The sequence below is a fragment of the Apaloderma vittatum genome, unplaced genomic scaffold (genome assembly GCF_000703405.1).
Source record: "Apaloderma vittatum isolate BGI_N311 unplaced genomic scaffold, ASM70340v1 scaffold18359, whole genome shotgun sequence".
NCBI classification, from domain to species: Eukaryota; Metazoa; Chordata; class Aves; order Trogoniformes; family Trogonidae; genus Apaloderma; species Apaloderma vittatum.
Window position 1 is genome coordinate 12,077 of NW_009736049.1, and position 19,557 is coordinate 31,633.

Here is a 19,557-nt window from a genome sequence, read left to right on the forward strand (position 1 = left end):
GACTCCCCTACCCTGTGAGGTCTGAGATGTCTCACCCTTGTCTTTTTGTGCTCGCTGTGTGGGGTTTCGGGATGCTGTTTCCAAGTCTCTGCAGACTTCTTGCTGGGCTGGGAAGTTATTTCACAAGTGTGGGGGGTGGCAGAGGGGATAGCAAAGGGAGTTTTGGAGCTGGCAGGTGATATCCAAGCCCGGCAGGTAAGCAGAACTCATGGGAGGGCGCACTGTGCAAAAACGCAAATCAAGATAAGGAGCGAACAGCATGTTTTTCTTATCTTTGCCTGGTCTCCATCGTTTCCTAGCTCTTTCTGCCCCCTTGGTGACGTTTCTGGCCTCAGTAAGCCTACTTGTACACTCGCTGGCCAAGCCTGCCTCTTCCAGAGGTGCACTACCAAGTTCACCCATCATCAAGCAGCTTGGTCGTTCATTTTTATCTGGCCATGTGCTGGGCTGGGGCTTCACAGAGCTGGCACATGTGATGCTCCTTGACCACAGCCGACATTCTCCTTGTCCCTATGGGGCTGGATCACACATGTTTGCCAGGGAAATCCTGGCAACCTTACGTTGAGCTGCAGCTTCTTGGAAGTCAGCTGGGAGCTGTAGCTGCTAAAGCCTGATGTGACATGGATGTGGGGCTCTCTGAGACCTCCTCACACTCACAACTGGAGGACATCAGCAGTCTTCAAAGTGGTCTTTCAACCAGGAAAGGCTTCAGCCTGAGCGAGAAGGGATGCCTTGGGGAAAGGAGATGGTGACAGAGGCTCTCCTCGCTGCACTGCCGGTGCAGACCAGCAGACAGAAGTTGCTGGGGTTTGCAGGAGCCATTTTGATCCTTTGAGGAATCACTTTTTGTCTCACATTTGTGGTAGAAATGGGCTGAACCTGCACGATCTGAGCTGCATCTGGGTACCCTTCATCATTAGCAAAGGTAGGCAGGACCACAAGGAGAGCGTCAGTGCTGCGAGGCACTCCCGGCCTCAGAGGCAGGGGCTCCATGCTCTCTTGTGACCAGCAGGTCCCTGGATGACTGCAGGTCTTGAATGACCTGCCTTCTTTTTTTTTTCCACAAGAAAATGGTCCAAAAGCACGCAGATTGATTTGTTTTTCATTGCACCTTCAAAACAAGGGGAAGAGAGGGGGAGTCTCCAGTAAAACATACAAAAATCTGCCCAAACTAGCCTTTTCCCCCTGTTCCTTCTTCTTCCAGACCCAAGGCCATCTCCTCTCTGGTCACTTTCTCCTACGGCCAACAGGTCCATGCAGCACCAAGGACCAAAAAACCTGGGTGCCATCAACCTGAGGCCCTTTTTCCCTGGCGATGCTATTAGGCTGTGCCCCATCCCCAGCCGCCCTCACTCCCCGCAACTCCATCCTACCCACAGATCAGGGACACGCCCCTTGTCCCCGAATCTCTTCCCGGAGAGAGTGTCCCATGGAGTAGGACGTGCTCTGGCCAAGGAGGGGGTTCACCTGGGGACCCTCAGAGCAGACGTGACCTACTTTAGCTTCGAGGCGAGCTACTGTAAAAGCTTAATAGAGCCAGGCGTAAATTATTCATTGCCTGGCCATGTTAATGCATGCGCTAAAGGCTTTTTTTTTGTTAAAAAAAAATAAAAATCTTCTCTATAATTTAAAGCCTTGCACACTCCCGTCACCAGGCCTCGCCTGCTCTCCGGGGTGTTTCCGCTTTGGTGAGCAGAGCTGCAAGATGAGCACAGAGCCGGCAGGGCAGAGCTGGCCTGGGCTGGGATGCTGCAGGAACTGGGATTCAGGAAGGATGGGATGAGGGCAGGAACTGGGATGTGGGCAGGAGCAAGCTTTGCCTGGACCCCAGGCAGGGTGATCCCGTGGGGAAGGTGCTGGCAGGGCTGCCCTGGCTCAGGCAGCCCACAGCCCGTCACTTCCCGGAGCAGCAGAGCTCAGCCGAGCCCGTTCCCAGGCACGGTGACCAACTGGGCTATTTTTAGACCTGTCTTTTTCTTTTTTTCCTCCCCCCCTGCTCCTCACTGCCCTCAAAGCCCTGGAGAGAGAGGAAAACCCAACAGCCCCGGGGTGAGGAGCTGCGTGGGAGGGTGTTAGAAGCTCCCCCTGGCAGGGACCTGCTGAGCTGAGCCACCTTGGGCACAGCAAGGCAACCACCCCACCCCTGTCCAGATCACCCCCCTGGGGCTGAAGTTGCCACCCACCCCCTGTCCCCACTCTGCAGTTCCCATGGGTGTTTTCTCAGGTACAGATAAGGCCACGAAAAGATGTCTCCAGGGGCCAGGGGACCCTGCACCAGAGGAGGAGCTGCGCAGGCACAGCCCAGTGCTGCAGCCACGGAGGACAGTTGCCTTCTATGGACATCTCTCCTCGCTGCACCCTTGGCAGGGAAGAAGGGTGCTGGCACAGATGAGAGGCCCTCAGCCTCTGCCGGCTCCAAAGGGGAGGGAGCAGAAACAAAAACACTCAAGAAAAAGCTCACAGTTGCCCTCTCAGAGGCCTCCAGAAGAGGGTCAGGGCCCTTTGGCGCAAGGACTTGATGCCCCAACCCCATGCCTGGTCCTCAGCAGCATCCCCAAGGAGGGCACATCCTTCCAGGCAGGGGTGGGGACCAGGGGCGTAACCCCAAAACCTGAACCCAGCCCCAAGACAAAACACAACAAACCACGGAAAAATAGTCACAGCAGCCTCTGGGTGTATTTTTTTTTTTTTTTGTTGCATTTCATATATTATCCAGTTTCACATTCTCATAGGATCAGCAATTATATAGCAACTTATTCTCAAAATCTTTTAGTACAAGCGAGACAGCCATGGTCATATAATACTTGAAGCACTTCAATACCAAGCAATAAGATGCTAAAACAAAAATTGCACAATTTCTTGTTTACTATGCCTGACTGAATCATTGTTACAGAAGACAACCCTTCTTTAACTAAACATTAAACTTATCTTACAGGATTACAATTTCTCTTTAATAATAATAATAATAATTAATTGCACACAAACACACAAGAAATTCTTTATGATGCATAAATATTTCCTTATTACACATGGTACAAAAATACTCGTACTTTTTATTTTTGTTCGGTATTCCCATAAGGATGGCTGATTATTTGGCAGGACTGGATTCCCTCCAAACAGAAAAATGTGGAGGGGGGGGGGAAGAAAAAAAAAAAAAGGTTAGATAGTTTACAGACGTTCTATATATAGAAATCTGAAGAAAAAATAATAATAATAAAAATAACCCTGACTTTAAAACCAGAGAATGGATGAGAACAGAAACCCAGTGCATCATAGTTGGAGGGAAAAAAAAGAAAAAAAGAAAAAAAAAAAGAAACATTTTTCAAAATTTTCACGTCATACTGGGAAGGGAAGGGCAGAGGTGGGAGAAGGGTGAGACAAGGACAGTTAGTATTTCTCAAAGCCAAGTCTTCACTGAAGCAAGATGAAAACCTCGACGGATCAACCCGTTGGGCCAAGACCTGTTGCTAACGGTTACACAAACGCTAGAAACAAACAAACTTACAGTCACACAGACACAAGTTAAGTGTTTTAATTCATGCCAGAAAACATGCAAAACCCATTATTTTGGCCTTTCGTCGTTTCCCTTCAGCCGAGCCGCCGGGGCAGGGCGAGACCTGGGGAAGCCCAGGACCGAGCCATCATCCCCCGCAAAAAACACACCCGTCTGGGTTTTGGAGAAGCTCAGTCAGGGGGGACATCCTGGGGATGGATGGAAGGATGGAGGAGGGATGATAGATGGATGATGGAGGGATGCGGCACATGGACCGCAGTGGCATCACAGTCCAGGGAGAAGGGGAGGGGGTAAGGGGAAGCTCCCAGAAGCCGGGGCACCTCATCCACTGCTGGCAGCAAACCAAACTGAGAAGAGTCTGAGTGATCGTCCCTGGTGCATCCCTCCACAGAGAGGCAAGGGAGGAGGAACACAAGCCGAGGAGAGACACTGCAGGGAGAGGAGCGGTAGGTGAGCGGCACCGGCTGGAGCTTCCTCTGGCCCTTTCCCCCACCCTGAGGGGTCTCTGCTCCCACCCCATCACCATCCTTAGGTGGATGTGGGGGGCTGAGCCCAAGCTCCCATCCCTCCTCCCCACAAGACTCCGAGAGTAATTAATTACTTACTAACCAACTAACAAAACTGACGAGACTTCCATCCTTGCTGGGTAGCTTCGGAGGGAGGGTACCAGCGCATCTGGAAAAGAAAGTCAGGCCCAGAGGTCTGTGATCTGGGATTATCTCAACCAGAGCCCAAACCTTCAGCTCCTTCAGGCTGCGTACAAGGTCCACCAAGTAAAGATGTCTCCAGGGCAAGCCCCAAGTATCAAGTGGCATCCCAACCTGGGATGCACCGTGCTGGCACTGATGGCTCATGCAAGGACAAGCTCAGGCTCACCAGGCGCTGGGACCCAGCCAGGTCCTCTCTTAAGGAGCACGGCAGGATCCCACCCCATCTTCTGGGCTTGCCTCAACATCTCAAGTACTTTCTGCCTATTGGCATCACCAGAAGAGAGCGCCCAAATTCACTCCCGTGCCTGTCCCCAGCTCGCTATGACATGGAGAACACCACCATTCAAGCTAAGAAAGCTCCTCACCACCAAGCTACCTATGAAGTTTACCACTGCAGAAGGAGGGGCTGTTCCCTCCCAGCACACTTCTGCTCCCCCAGACATCCCAAGTTGACATCCTTCTCTCCTGTTCAGGCTCCGGGCATCACGAGGACAGAGGAGGCTCACTTTGGGCACACAGCACTCCAAGGCAGTAGCTGCTGATCCCTCAGCCAGCAGAAGGAGGCACCTCAAGACCACACATGTAAATCAGACAACCTCTAGATGACACAAATGTGGTAAGAACTGGCTCATCCACCACAGAAAAAGTGTTTTCTGAGCCATAAGCTAACTGTTCGGATGAGGCTCCTGGCAGACCTCATCGTGATAGAGCTGCAAAACCAGCAAGACTTGGAAGTTTCCCTGGCAGGGCATTGCTGCCACATCTACTGCTCAGACACTTTCCAGCCTGTCAGTAGATGCAGCAAGCTGGGAACATGCAGTAGGATAGCATCAGACATCCAAAGATGTCTACAAGACCTGGGAAGGGAAGGGCAGAGGTGGGAGCTTCACACCTGAGAGCAGCAGGAGACAAGTCCACACTGCTGGGCAGAGTGGGGATCCAGCAGCGGGAGCAGCTCAAGGAGCTCAGCCCTGCCACCATTTGTGGAGGGAGCTGGGACAGAGTGGCCCTCCTCACTCTTCTCCCTCCCCAGTTGGAGGGAAGAGAGCATAGACGGGCATTGAGAGCAGCAGGTACCTTCAAGGCTCCAGGTACCAACAGAATGACAGACTTTGCTCTCAGATGGGTAGAAGAGGGGGGAAAAAAAAAAAAAAAAAAAAAAAAGAGGAAAAAGACCCACACCTCTAAACTCCAGCACGAACTGTTGTTCCCCTTGCCATATCTGTCCTCTTGCCCAAACAAGTCTAGTTGGATGCCAAGCACATCCAGCAGGCCAGAAGGAAAAAACAAAACAAAACATACCAACAACAACCACCCACCATCCCCATAAAAAAAAAAAAAACAAACCCAAACCACAAACAAAACAGTATCTCCCCAACCAGTTCCAACCCCTGTTGGCCCTAAGAGGGACCCTCAGTCAAGGATAGGCTGGGAGCAAGGTCTCAGGTCAGTTGGGCAAAGGAAGAGCTGCAGCCACATCTGAAGGATCTAGCTTGGCAGAGGTTTTAGAGCTTATCTAACCTCTACGTGGCTGAGCCCACAAGGGTTGAGGAGCTGAACAGCCCTCCAAGCATGAGCTCAAGGACCTCAAAGTCCCTCTTCTTATAGTGGTTCCTACAGGAAAAAGCTCTGCAAGACCTATCCCAGCAGAAGCTTCTCCTGAGGTTAGATCTGCTGGATCCCAAGCTCCTGTTCAGGAACCACTGGGCTGGTTGGGCTCGTTGCCAAACACCTTCATGAGGCAAGCGTGTGCCACCAATCCATCTCCCAGCACGGAGTAAAGAAACTTTCTTCGTGACACAGCAGCCAAGTGCATCCCAGTCAGTCCAGCCTTGAGCAGAGGGAATTCAGGACACAGATGTTACACCAAGACCCTCCTTCCCCACCTAAATGCCGTGACTGAAGTGCTGTGTTGGTGCCACACACAGGACAACTTCTCCATCAGTCTGCGAGAGGGACCCAGCTCAGCTGCACCATCGCTCCCCAGCCTGCTGCTCTGGGCCATGGCTATCTCCTTGCACCAACACAAGCTGGGCAGGGTGACAGCCTCACACGGGCAGCAGCATCACCAACACCTTATGGGGCCACCACAGCAGATGCCAGGGTAAGGACAGGAGTTACATGCTCCCTCCCTGCCCTGTCCCCAGGAGATACTTGCTCAGTAGAGCCCCATCTCCTTAGCAGCCAGAAGTCCTCCTTCTTGGCCAGCATCTCCCACTCCATCACCCCTCCCCTCCACAGCTGGAAGTACTTTTCTTCTGCCCAGCAGCCACAGGAAACTCCCCCACACACTCAGAAGGCTGCAAGTGCTTAATCCCAAGAGCTGCTGCCATCCCACGCTGGGCTCTGTGCCGTACCTAAGGAGGCACAGCAGCTGACCACATGCAAGTGGCCATCCTCCACCTCACTCCTCAAGCCTGGTGGCTCTCCATCCTCTCCTCAGCAGGCTCCAAGCCAGCTTCTGCACACATCCCAAGCCTGACCAGAGCCTCCAGCATCTCCAAGTTTCAACAGAAATCTTTCTTTCCCCTAAAAAAACATGTACTGTTCATAGCTGTGGCCTTACTAAACCTCCACACCTGATGGACCACCTCTCCTTGCCTTCCTCCCCTAGGTCTCTGCACAAACCTGGCCAGCCTGGACTCTTGCAGCCCTCCCACCTGGCAGTAGAAGAGCCTTGCAGCCAGAGGGGGCTCAAACCAGGAGCTCCTGCAGGTGCGAGGATTCTGGGCACAAGCCAAGGCTCCAACAGGCTGGCATGGTGAGGGAATGATCTGCCAAGTCTCTCAGCCCACAGAAAGATTAAGGGCTTGATAGGATGAGGCAGGAACACAATCCTCGCTAGGAGGGATGTTTCTGAAGCCAGCAGAAAGCACTGGAAGAATCAAACTGCAGGCAGCAGCTAGCCAAGAGGACATACTCTTCAGGACAGTGGCACCTCCCAAGGCAGTTTTCTCTTTGCATCCCTCAAAGTGTCTCAGGCACCTTGATTTTGCCAGGGAGAGGCTCTGCAAATGGGGAGGGGCTCCAGGAGACATCTGGAAGAGGAGACCAACACATGACACCACGCAGAGTTGTCCCAAGGAAGTTGCAACCTGGCAGGTCAGGCCAGAGCACTTCCCTGTAAGAAGGCAAATTTCTCTGAGGGCTTTTGGAAGATCCATTCTCTCTCAAAATACAATGTCCATCAAGGAGGAAGCTGAGAAAGAGCAAATGGAAATGTCCAATGCTGGGGTGAGGAAAACAGAGCAAGGGAGGCTTTCCCTGGAAGAGACACAGCTGTTTCTGGAGCTGCATTAGCTCACAGTTGGAAAGAAGTCTGGCCAAACTGCTGCAAACATCTCCTGCTCGCCTGCCCATAGGGACGAGACAGACACCGCTGGTCAACCCCAGCCAGCCTTGTGCTGCTGCCTTCAACATCTGTCCCAGAAAACAGCTGGAGAAGTCTATGCCTCTGCCTGCCACCTTCCAGAGGTGAAATACCCAGAAGTGCTGCACCACAAGCCCAGCCCCACCAAAAAAACATAAAGAAATGACAACTGGGGTGGATAAACACACCACTAGCACTTCAATCCTCCTTGCCAAGCCCTCCATCATCTCTCCTAATTATCCTCAGAATTTTAACTTCCCATCTTGTCCATCATCCTTACAGAGAGTGATTCCTTCAGCATGAAAAAAAGAGAAGACTGAAGAATACACAGATCCTCTAGCCACCTCTAGCTTGGATGGGCTGCCTTTCCTCCTCAGTTGCTTCCAGGCCTGCCCCAGCATCTTGTGGACCTCAGAGCTATCCCTACAATGGGAACAGACCCAACCACCTCCCCAGGTACCAGAAAGGCTCCCCAGGACAAAACGCTCGGTTGCAGTGGTAGGACCCCAACCAACACATCCTGAGAGCTGCACATTGTTACCAGCTGCTGGGACAGCCTCACCCCAGCAAGTCATGAGCATTTTGTGGTCACCACTTGCCCCAGGCCACAGGTCACTGGGTGCAAGCCTTGGGCAGGCTACATTGGTGGCCGGCAAGAGCTGCTCTGCTCCAGCTGGAAGCACAGCTGATGCAAACATGACCCAGGGCAGACAAGGACAACCTGCAAAGGTGCACCCACGAGGCACGAGTGTCATCCATTAGAGTTCTCTCTGAACACACACTCACAGCCTCAGCAGCGGACACGTCGCTCAAGCCACCCGCTTCCAGGGTCTTTCAGGAGGATGGGTCGAGGAGATGAGTAGCTGGACACTTGCATGCTACGTAAGACCCAAGCAGCTCAGCCCACCACCTCTTCTCCAGTAGAATGAAGGGCAGACATCTCCCCAGACAGCTATGGCAAGGGACAGCTGGAGAATCAGCACATCATCTCACACCACATTAAGGAGCAGAAGACGACAGACCTTGATCCATCCTGTTGATTAGGAGTGTTTTAAGAGGCATCTGCCCAATGTTTTGCACTCCTCTGGGCCTTCAGGCTGCTTATGCTACAGCTCGTGGAGATGTGCTCATCTTGCAGACCACAGCAAACAAGCACTTCTTTTTGCCCAGAGCAGAAGCAACTTGTGTTGCTTTCCTTTGGGTTGAGCTAGCCCAGGAGAGCCAGTGGTGGCCAGGCCAGAAAGTCACTTCGGATGGCATCTCAGTCCAGTTCACTCACCAGGTGTGACCTAGAGAGAATGGCTGCTCCACAGCCTTTCTCTAGCTAGGAGGAAACACCTGCCTTGGGGAGAGCCTTCTCAGCCAGCTACATCAGCACAAAGTCACTGGATTTTAGGAAAACACCATCACCATGAAGGTCTCGAGTGCTTCATACCTGCAGCACCCTCTCCTTCCATCAATTAGCTCTGCCTTAGCTCCATGAGAAGCCTCAGGGTCCTGCTGGGCTCTTACATCACTACCACCCCATAGCCATGATCCAGGACTGCTCCCTTTCACCCACCACTCACCTGGACAGGTCCCATCCTTAGAGCCCCACTTCCACCACCTTTTGAGGAGCCTGCCAGCAGCAGCAACACGGATGCTCTGAGGAGAGCTCAGGCAGCCCACCCCCAAATAAGGACAGGCATCTATGAACTTTCAGTCTATGACCTGCTACCTGCCTTGGAAGCATCTACCACAGGCAGTCTCCTTGAGCTCTGGGTACCCAACACATCAGCCTAATCTTCTATAAACACCACATGATAGCCACCACCAGCCTCACCCATATTCCTATGAAACAACCCTGCATCCAGGGCAAGTCCTGCCCATAGCAGAGTCCTGCCACAGGTGGAAGCATCTCTTTGCAGAAGAGCTCCAGAGGCATTGATAGGCCCTTGTGTCTCCTACTGCCCACTCAGAGTCTGGCTTAGAGGCACTTCAAAACAAGTGGTTTCACACCAGAGACACAACACAGCCCAACTCCATCACACAAGTGATGGATGAAGCTGTTCACCAGGCCTAAGCAGAATAAGACAAGTCATATTGTTGCCTTTATGCTTGGCCCAAGCTCTCCCCATCTTCACAAGATGCCAACTCTGTGTATCTTTGCACCCCCTAGTCTTCCAAGGGCAAAGGCAGACCTGGGCCCCCATCTTTGGTGGCTTCTTCTCAACATCACTGTCACACAGAGGAAACGAGTCTATCCAGCACGACCATAAAGAGAAGCGAGCCAGGACTTGGTTCCTTCAGTTAAAGCTGACCACAGCAACCATTCTCCAGGCCAACTGGTCCCAGTCCCCCTTCCCTTTCCCCAAGCTCCCAGGTTTCCTACAGCTGCTCCCATTTCCCCCAGGTTGCCGATTTCCTTCTCACGAGATCTGTGTCCTGCCTGTGATCTCGTGTTGCAAGAGAGAAGCCAAGCTCCAGGTAGGAACTCGCTTCATTTTCGGTAACTGGAGAGGAAAGAGGTGAGATTAGACCCATGATTAAGGGCAGGGTCTGTCCCGGTATGCAATTCTGGAACAAAGTGACCGGCGAGTGGTGTTGTCTAACGTGCCCGCTAGAATTTAGTCGTGTGCTATCACTATCACGTCACTCACCTCCCCCACCGTGTGCCAGGAGTGAGGTCAAGGTGTATTTTTCTGGTTGCCCTCGAAGGGTCGTGGTCGGGGAGAAACCAGGTTTCTTTTTGCACCGAACGGCAGGGTTGTCTCTGCCCGAGCTCAACCGGGCTGCTCCCCTCCCACCAGCAGGGCCTGGCTGAGCCTGGCTCAGCTGGGAGGAGTTGATGTAAGATGGTGCCATGCTGTGTGCGCCATGTCATGTGCTGCTGAGTTGGAGATGTGGGTTAGAAAGAAGGCCTGGTATCTCATTCCCCAGGCTCTGGTGGGTGGGTAGCGTGAGGCCCATGCACTGGGTTGCCAAGGAGATACGGGCTACAGAGATGGGCAGAAGCTTGCAAATCCCATGGTGCACCTTGGAGGAGAGATGGTTACCTTACCAGTCTTTCCAGACGTGGCTGCCATCATGCTTAACACTTCTAGGAATGGAGCTGTAGTACAGCAACTCCACTAGCTGCAATAAGGCATCACTAGGGTGATGTCCCATCTCCAGGGACTTCAGGGCTAGCCTGCGCTGGCATCATGGCTGGAGTTCACTAGGGACATCAAAGGAGGGGGGTTGAGAGAGGGTGGGAGGGAGGGAAGGCGGATGGGACAATCTTAAAGTCACGTAGAGGCTTGTAGAGTTGCACAGGGACGTCTACTGCAGCCATGTGTCTCATCCACCGGCGGCTTACCAACACAACAGGGGGCGCGAGCCAAGGCCAGGCCAGCCTCGAGCCATCTCCTGTCCCCTTGTCAGTCTCACCAGCCCTCTGGGCAGCTTGTTGGGAAGTCGTGCAGGCGCATCTGCCTCTTTTTCTGCTTGCTACCAGACTCAAACGCAAAGAGGACGAACACTTCAGGTTTAAATGTTTCCTGACAAGCTCTTGGTTTAATCTATGGCCTCCAACTCACTGCCTGCTTCAGGACTGATCCCTGTGGAGCCACTACAACTCCAGCCATCCCTGTGAAGGTCTTGTAGCCAACATCTGCCTTAGGAGGAGGATCTGCAGCTATCCTGGTGGACAACCCCTGTGCCACCATAGTGAACCAGCCCCTACCAGTGAGGGCAGAGGGCTCAGCACACCAAGACTGAGGCTGCAGCTTTTAGCCCAGTTTGCGAGCAAAAGTCATCTCACCAACTCGCTCCACCCTGCCTTGGCTCTGCAAGGGAGAGGGCTCCAGCCTAGAGACCGGGCGTCTTTGAGCTGCCAACCTGAGTAATGTTTAACCCCATAAAAGCTTTATCAGTAACATATACTGCACCAGAAATTCTCCTGCAAGGCCACAGCCAGCTCAAGCACAACACAGCGAGGAGCAGCTCTAACTGCTCTTCAGAAGAGAGCTGGGTCTGGCCACAGGCCTGGAGGGGCTACACTGGCTCCCTAAGGCTTTGGGGCATATCACCACTTACGGACCTCCTTGAGCAAGGAGTCCTATCTATACAGAGAACTCCCTGGAGCCTCAGGGTCATTCCTCAGGCCAGAAGACCTCTTTGAAAGCTAGTAGCTTGCCAATCAGAGGGGCAGGAACTAAGACCCCAGAGGGAAAATGATCTGGCTGAAGGCCTCCTTCATACCCTCTGCTTTAGGAGGGCAGAGTTTTTCTCACCCATCACACACCATAACATTTTTGTGTTTAACCCTTATACTCAGGGTCCCCATACAGTCACTGATGTTCCTTGCAGGAACTGCAGTAAGTTTCACCTCCCTCAGTCACCTCAGTCCCATTAGTTGTGGGCACCATCAACAACTTTTGAGGAACACCAGCAAACAACCCTCCCCAAGAAGGACTAGTCTGCATCTGGAAGCCCTTGGAAGAACAGACCACTGCCTGGTCCTGCGCTGGGCCCCACATCCTTCTTACCTACCCTGTAGGAGCTTCACTAGCTCACCAAGTGGAAGGGCAAAAGCAGCAGAGGCCTGGAGGCGTGATGGGGAGGACAGACAAGTCTAGATAGATCAGGAGCTTGCCACTGCCTCCATATTGCATTTAGGCAACAAGCTTGCATTGAAGCTAGGCAGTAACAGTCCAGATGCTTTGCAGGAAAAGCAAGAGGATGCCAAAGGGCCAACTAAGCTGACTGCCAGCCAGATGGATAAGGTGAGGGCACACAGCTCCTCTTCCTCTCCGTTTAAGCAGGGGAGAGTGCAGAGGTTAAGCCCCAATGCTCTGAGGCCCAAGCCTTAAGTCCCCCTGCCCTGGTCCTCCACAGCACCACTACAGGGAGCAGAGACTGAAGAAAGCCGAGCACAGCAGGCTGGTAACACTGAGCAGGGTTCTCCTGTACAGGTGCTCCAGAATAATCACCTGAACCCAGATTTAGGACACTACTCCTGTTTTGGCTTTCCCACAGTTTCAGGGACTTCACCCTCGGCAGGGCGGTTGGTCCCACTATGTTATTAAAACATTCCAGTTTCGGACCAGTACAGGCATCCCCCTACACTAACCAGCTGTCAGCAAGCACACTCTCAGACACAGGCAGCTGGCTGGTCCACCACCAGCATCTCCAGAGGTCGGTACACAGAGAGACCCTTTCTCTAGCCTGCCCCACCAGGGTTCCTCACTGTGACACTCCTCTAGCTTCAAAACCATCTGAAGTGGCTTGGCCCACAGGGGTCCCACCTGAGCCCCTCAGCCCATTGTTTTTGCTGTGACTTCAAGGAGGACATCTCATAGCTATTTCACTTGCTGGCAGGTAGCATTTCCTCCCAGTAGTCCCACAACCTAGTTCTCTGGCTGCAGTGACCAAAGTCAGACAGAAACTGGAGCCCTGACCTTCCCTCCCATCTGTCTGCCTCTCACAGGCAAGCGGGCTGGACCTGCTGGGTCAGAAATCATCGTCCAAGCTCTGACCACTCTTGGCCATGTAAGACCTCTCCCACTGACATTTGCTGGCGGTGGGAGGAGGTTTTGCCCGGGAGCCAAGGTGCAGAGGGGCCAAGGTCAAACCAGCCAAGCAGAGACCCATGGGAGCGAGGACCGGGACAGGGGAAGAGAGGAGAGCCCAGTTCCTGGCCAGGGGAAAAGAGGAGAGACTCACCTGAGCGTGAAGAGCAGCGGCTGCTGCGGCAATACGTGAAGGCAGCATGGGGGATGGCAGGAGTTAACTCCGTGGTGTAGAGTGGGTAAGGAGCCCATGCTTCTGGGGATGCTGGAATAAGAGCCGCACCAGTCAGGTCGTCTAGAGGGGAGGAGACAAGGTGACAGCATCTCAATAACTGGCCCCAACAGCCTGCTTCATGGACAGAATTTCCAAATCCTGAGCACCAGCTGAAGATAAAGCTGTTCACACCACCAGGCTACACCAAGGGTGTACAGCACTGCCTAGAGATGGTTTAAAGGACTTATGGTATTACTTGAGCTACCAAAAATCAACTTTGCTCTCCCAGCACTTCCCACGTTCACCATATGCCTGCAATCCCGATGCGCTGGCCTTCCCACACCAGGCAGATTTCAGCCAGAGCGTACACAGGTACGGTTTCGTTTCCACCCTGACAGCATTCCCAGGGTTGGACATCTCCCAGGTTGGACCAGCCATGAACTCGCAGAGCCTCCAAGCATACTCACAGGGGTCCCGTGCAATGAAGTGTGCTCCCAAGGCAGGGTGGATGTTGGTCGGGTTTGGCGTGGCCATCAGCTTGCTCTTGGCCATCTTTGTGTTGGCTTTAGCAAACTCTAACCGCAAGGTCTGGGGGTTCTCTGGGTCAAAGCGGATGCCCTGCCACAGAAGAAAACACAGGAATCTCTCAGAGGTGAGGTTTCCAGCCCAAGCACAGGCTGCGTCTACTCATGGAGCAAAGCCCATCTGGGGAACCACCCAGATTTTTGTCACCTCACTTGTTATCAGAGATGGCTTCTGTCAAATAAGGAGTAAAGAGGTGCACACTGAGAAAAAGAAGTAGCTGTTCTTTCATAGAATCATAGAATGGCATTGGCTGGAAGGGACCTCAGAGATCATTTTACATCCTCAGAGGCCTCGGAGCAAGTCTTCTAGTGGTAAAGAACTACATCTATGCTAACCGTGGGACAATCTCCATCCACCTGCTCAGGCTGACATTAGCCTTCAATAGTTCTCCTGCTTCCCTGATGGGATGCTGCAGGACCATTTTGCTTCCATACTTGGAGAATGGAAGCACATATGGGCACAGCTGAGGCACTCTGACTCTTCCTACACTATGGACAAGTCAACTATCACTCCAGGTCTAGCTACAGCAAGTTGTATGGCCCCCCAGCCCATCAGGTACTCACATTCAAGGCGTTCTTTGCTGCTTCAGCACCAGCCCGGCTGTCAAAGGTCACAAACCCAACTGGCTAAAAGAAATAATGCCGATTTCAGTCTGGAAGCCTCTTCTAGCTCCTCAGACTACCCCATCAGCCCCCCTCCTCTGTCCCAGACAGCTTACAATAAGCAGTAGTGACCATCTAAAGCTGTGGAGGGCCTTCAAGCAGAGCTGGAAAGGTCTTGGGTCAACAGCACAAGATTCTCACTCTGCATCTGCTCCCACCACACCAGAACATTGGGGTCCTGCTCAGCCTCCCCTTGCCCACAGGGAGAACTACCACCTTAATTGGGCTTGTTTCTGGTTGCACAGGGTTGGAGGCTGAAGCATCAGGTCTCATCCAGCCTCGGGCAGCAGCAGAAGATACAGAGCCATTCAGCACGTGACGAGTTCAGGACCACCAGGACAGTGCAGGTGGGCAGAACCCAGCTGGACACAGACAGTACTTTACACAGTAAGAAGGTGGCCCCTTCCCCTCCCAGCATGCCTGGTTCCTAGCAAAAGCCAAAAATACCCTAGGTGGAAGGAGGAGGTACCTGCTTTGAGGTTAGCTTGATCAGTGAGCCTTCATAACCCTGCAGAAGGGGAGAAAGCAACTCAGTGTCAAGTTCCTGCAGGAGCCCAAGCCACAACGAGTTCCTGTAGCACCAAACCCTTCATAAGTACGTTAACATTTCTCTCTCGCACCAAAAAAGAAGACTGAGATTAGACTAAGGGCAAAGCACATATTTTAGCTAGACCATCCCGGCCCTTTTAGAAGAAATCCCATTTTCTAGCTCTTAATCAAGCTGGAGAGCACAAGTCATGGAATGCCACGCCGGCTTCATATCAGGTTTGCCCAAGCTTTCAGAGAAGCCCTGCCTTCCCACCTCATCCTTGCTTCCCCCTCCAACAGAGATCTTTGCCACAAGGTTGGCCACAAGACAGCACCTTTCTCACTAAAGACCATATTTGAAGGCCTTCTTACCTTGAATGGTCGGAAGAGTAGGTAGAGCTCTCTGGGCTTGATATCCACAGGAAGGCCACTGACAAACAGTGTCCGTACCTACGAAGAGAGGTCAACAAAGCCTACTGAAAGGAGACGCTTAGCGCCAAGGCAGGAGCATGACCACTAATGTAGGGAGGGGTTAGAGTAGCATCATCCAGGGTAAAATACACCCAAGTTCTTTCCTCCTTGCCACAAAAGGGTTTAAGACCTTAATCATCAGTCTGAGTGGATCTTGATGACTAAAACTTGAAACAACTACTAGAAGACCGCTGTTAGAAGTGCCAAAAGCACTATCACAGAGTTTGACACACATCAAAGGTTTAGAAGAGACCAGTACAAACCCCAGTTGTCTCTCTAGCTCTTTCTAGACCTCCTTTCCTTAGCCTATCCTGGCACTTAACTTCAGCCAGCAGTTCAAAGACAGCCCTCAATTTTGAAGAGCACAGTTGCTATACTCTCATCTCTCAACTTCTCCAAAAAGCCCTAGAAAAATCACTGGGAGGATGATTCTTGGGTCCATCCCAGCTCCTTCACCAACATGCATCAGCCCCTTCAGAAGTCATTCCCAAACCAGCTCTTACAGTGCTTGTTCTACTGTGCCCAGCTGTGCTGCACCAAGTCCACATCAGATGTCAGACAGTCATGGCCACTTTCTCCCTGCACTGGGAAACATTGGCCAGCAGCCTGTTTCCATGGAAAGCAGCATGATGAATCTGCCAAGACTTCTGGTAAATTAGCACAGAGCTGGAAAGGGAAACTAAGCACAAGAGAGGTCACCAAGGCACTAGTCATCATTAACAAGGACCAGGAGACCTCAAGCACAGCTCAGGCAGCACCAACAGATATACAAAGGAAGATAGAAGACTACGGGAATGAGATGGAGCTCTGTGTTCTTCACTTTTCACCTCATGGGGATGACCCCCACTGAGCCAGTTGCCAAACAAGCCACAAGAAAGTCACGGGACAGCACTGACACACAAATGCTCAGAATGGCACCAAACAGCACCAGACTCCTTTGAGCTGCAGAACGTATGGCAGGACCAGAACCCCTGAACTGAAGCCCAACTCCTGTCCCATTTCCAGCCTGGAAAGACCTCGTTACATTTGCTCTGCTCCCCTGTTTTAGTTTTTGCTCAGCTAGGTTGTATCCAACACCTCATTAAACCTCTTTTGCCACCAAGGCGAGCAGCTCCTGAGCTGGATACAGTGGCCACCTGAAAACACACAAGATGCTTTGGGGGCAGCCAGATTCAGACCTCTCCAGGCACAGAGGTTTCTCCTATTTCCAGGAGAAAACACACACCTCCTTGAGCTTCTGTGTCCAAGATGGTCCTACCAGGGCAGAGAGATACCCCTCACATCAGCACAGGGGCAGCTTAAAACTTCCAGGATGGACAGTGATCATGGAAGTCCTGGGGTCCAGAGACACCTTTCACACCCAGGCTTAGTCCTACAGGCCTCCCACCCAGCCCAGCCTCTCATTTGAAGCTACACTGCCTCAACTTCAGGGCCACCTCAAGCCCAGAGCAGGCAATAGCACAGCCTCTCAGCTCGCTGGCTGCCTCTAAGACTTTGGCACTTGCTCTCCATCATGAGCTATGTGAACTGCCTGCGGCACGTTCCCAGAAGATGCACGGCCATCTCTTGCAGGGGAGGACCACACAGAGCGTGGTGGCACCCACGTGTCTCAGCCACGTGAAAGCACCGTCCCTTTTCAATATTTCAGGATCCGAGTGTGCTCAGCTCCCAGAATGGATGTTTCTTCCAAGCAGATAGAAACCCGCATCTCTGTTGGGTCTCTAAATGGTCCCATGATGTGTCTCTCAGTAAGTCCTTGCGACAAGCGTGACAGAATGGAAGATGCGTGGTTGCTCAGGGAAGGAGTATGTAGCTACTCAGAGCCCTTACAACAGCCTGAAAAGAGCAACACCAGAGCCTAGGAAAGCTCTTTGCCAGACATAAGGAGCTCCTAATGCCAACCCCAAAAGTTGCTGCCAAGTATGAGAGCAAGAGACCTTCTCCTATAAGCTTCCCTTGGCTTCCAGGTCCAGCCTCCAGATATTAGGAAGGGGATCCCAGTCAACCCACAGCACCAGTCATGGGCTGGCATCACCACAAAGAAAGCCCAGGCAATCCCAGATCTTGCTGGCTACTATCTTCAAACAAGGTTTTCCCCCGAAAAGGGTCTTGGGACAGGCTAAGGAAGGTCTCTGCTTAAAGAGCTCATTAGAATCAACAAGACCAAGCAGTTGGCTTTCCAAGATCTCTACAATTCAGCACATTCATCAGAGATGCAGAAAACAGGGGAAAGGGAGACCAATTTATTCAGGGGAGGGAGGTCAAGGCTGACCAGAAAAAAAACGAAACTGTAGATGATGGCAATGGGGTCCCTCCAGTCACCCCTTGGCAGAACAATCCCTGCAGGCTTGAAGACACCACCGGGACCACACAGGGCTGATGAATCCAGGCTTCCAGCCCTTGCACTCACCATGCCAAGACAGGGTAGGCTTCTGCTTAAAAATATATTTAAGCCTTGCTTCAACTCCCTGCCAAAGACCCAGTCCATGTAGGAGATTCAGTATCCCCACAGAGCAGCAAGATAAAAAAAAAGAAAAAAAAAAGAAAAAAAAGAAATAAGTTATATATCCATCCAGGGCTAGATCAGGAACTGCCTGGGCCAAACTATGTTCAACAGGAGATTGGAGAAGATGCAGCAGAAGATCTCTAGAAATGCCTTGCTCTTAGACTCTGCTACCAGCCACTCAGGAGGAGATACAAGGCAAGGACAGCCCTGTCTAGCCCAGGACATCCAACATTAACAGGACACACACACAGAGAAGCAGGACAGGGAGCAGCTCTTGCCTAGGACATCCCAGTGCTGTCACGCTGCTGGAGGTCCTGCACAAAAACGCTTCCCCTTCCCTGTCTCTGCCCCCTCTGGGGATGTCCCCAGTCCAAACACCCGGCAGAGATGGAGGAGAGCCATGGAAAACAGGATTCGTGCCAGGAGGGACAAGACCATCTAGGCCATCTCTTGGACAGGGAGGATCCCAGCATAGCTTCCCCATGTGGGAGGGAGGGACAAGGACAAACTCATCCTGTGCTCAAGTCCTCAGTGCCTCTAAAGCAGCCACATCTCCCAGAAGCACAAGCACGGCCAGGTACTTGGCACCAAGGCTTTGAGGAAGCCAAGAAGCAACACCTGCCTCTTCCTACCACAGCTTCTGTGTGGGTCTTACAACACCCACAGCTCCCAGTCATGTCCTTTTAAGCAAGAACTCTTCAAAGGGAGCCCCACACAGAGCCAGACACTGCTCTGCAGCCCCGGAAGGGTAGAGTTACATCAGGAACATTAGATGCAAAGGTACAAGTACCCACCTGCAGCGAGGCTGCTCAGGTAGGTCTCCTGTGCCAGGCTCTGAACCCTCCCAGAAGCCAGCAAGGCTGACCCTCCTCTTCTACAAAATCAGAACTGCAATACCCACAGCCTTGTTGCTGCCCAGCTCCAACCCCCCACCAAAATTGGCCCGGTTCTGAGGCCACAGGACTTGTCTCAGCACAAGCCTTTACCACCAGCATTTAGGAGGACATCTACAGCAGGGACATGCTCTAGTACCTGGTCATTCCCCCAGGAAGCCACCCCCAGTTACATCCCATTTCCCCCTCCCCTCCATCTCCGAAAGCATTCACACCAACACATCCACTGAGCCAGCAACAAAAGGCAGCCACCCTGGTGAAGGACAAGCTCTTCCACAGCATCCCACCAGCTCTGCGCAAGCCACCTCGAGATCCCAGCAGCTCAAGCTACAGCTCTTCCCCCAGAACATCCCAGCGGGGTGCTCCTCCAGCACTGGGGACCGCCACTGGAGACGCAGAGCCCTGGCCACCGCGACGCAAGCAAAATGCGGCGAGGCTGTGGAAATGCAGAAACGCTGCCGCTGCTCCGGGAGCCAGGACTTATAAGGCGAGCTTGCAAAACAGGGCTGCAGGGAGGGAAACGCTCGGAGGGGAAAACGAAAAAAAGACATACGTACCCCACAAAACCCCCAA

General features: G+C 52.5%; 1 protein-coding gene across 1 annotated transcript; it reads right to left on the reverse strand.

Moving 5' to 3' along the window:
• Positions 1-4,126: 4,126 nt before the first annotated feature.
• LOC104279522 (RNA-binding protein with multiple splicing-like) lies at positions 4,127-15,564 on the reverse strand (the record flags this gene model as incomplete). Its single annotated transcript, XM_009876835.1, is given in 7 exon segments — positions 4,127-4,189; positions 13,280-13,300; positions 13,302-13,420; positions 13,807-13,957; positions 14,488-14,550; positions 15,056-15,094; positions 15,487-15,564. Coding segments are annotated over 7 exon segments (534 nt in total), but the record flags the coding sequence as incomplete, so codon positions are not given.
• Between the last annotated feature and the right edge of the window lie 3,993 nt (positions 15,565-19,557).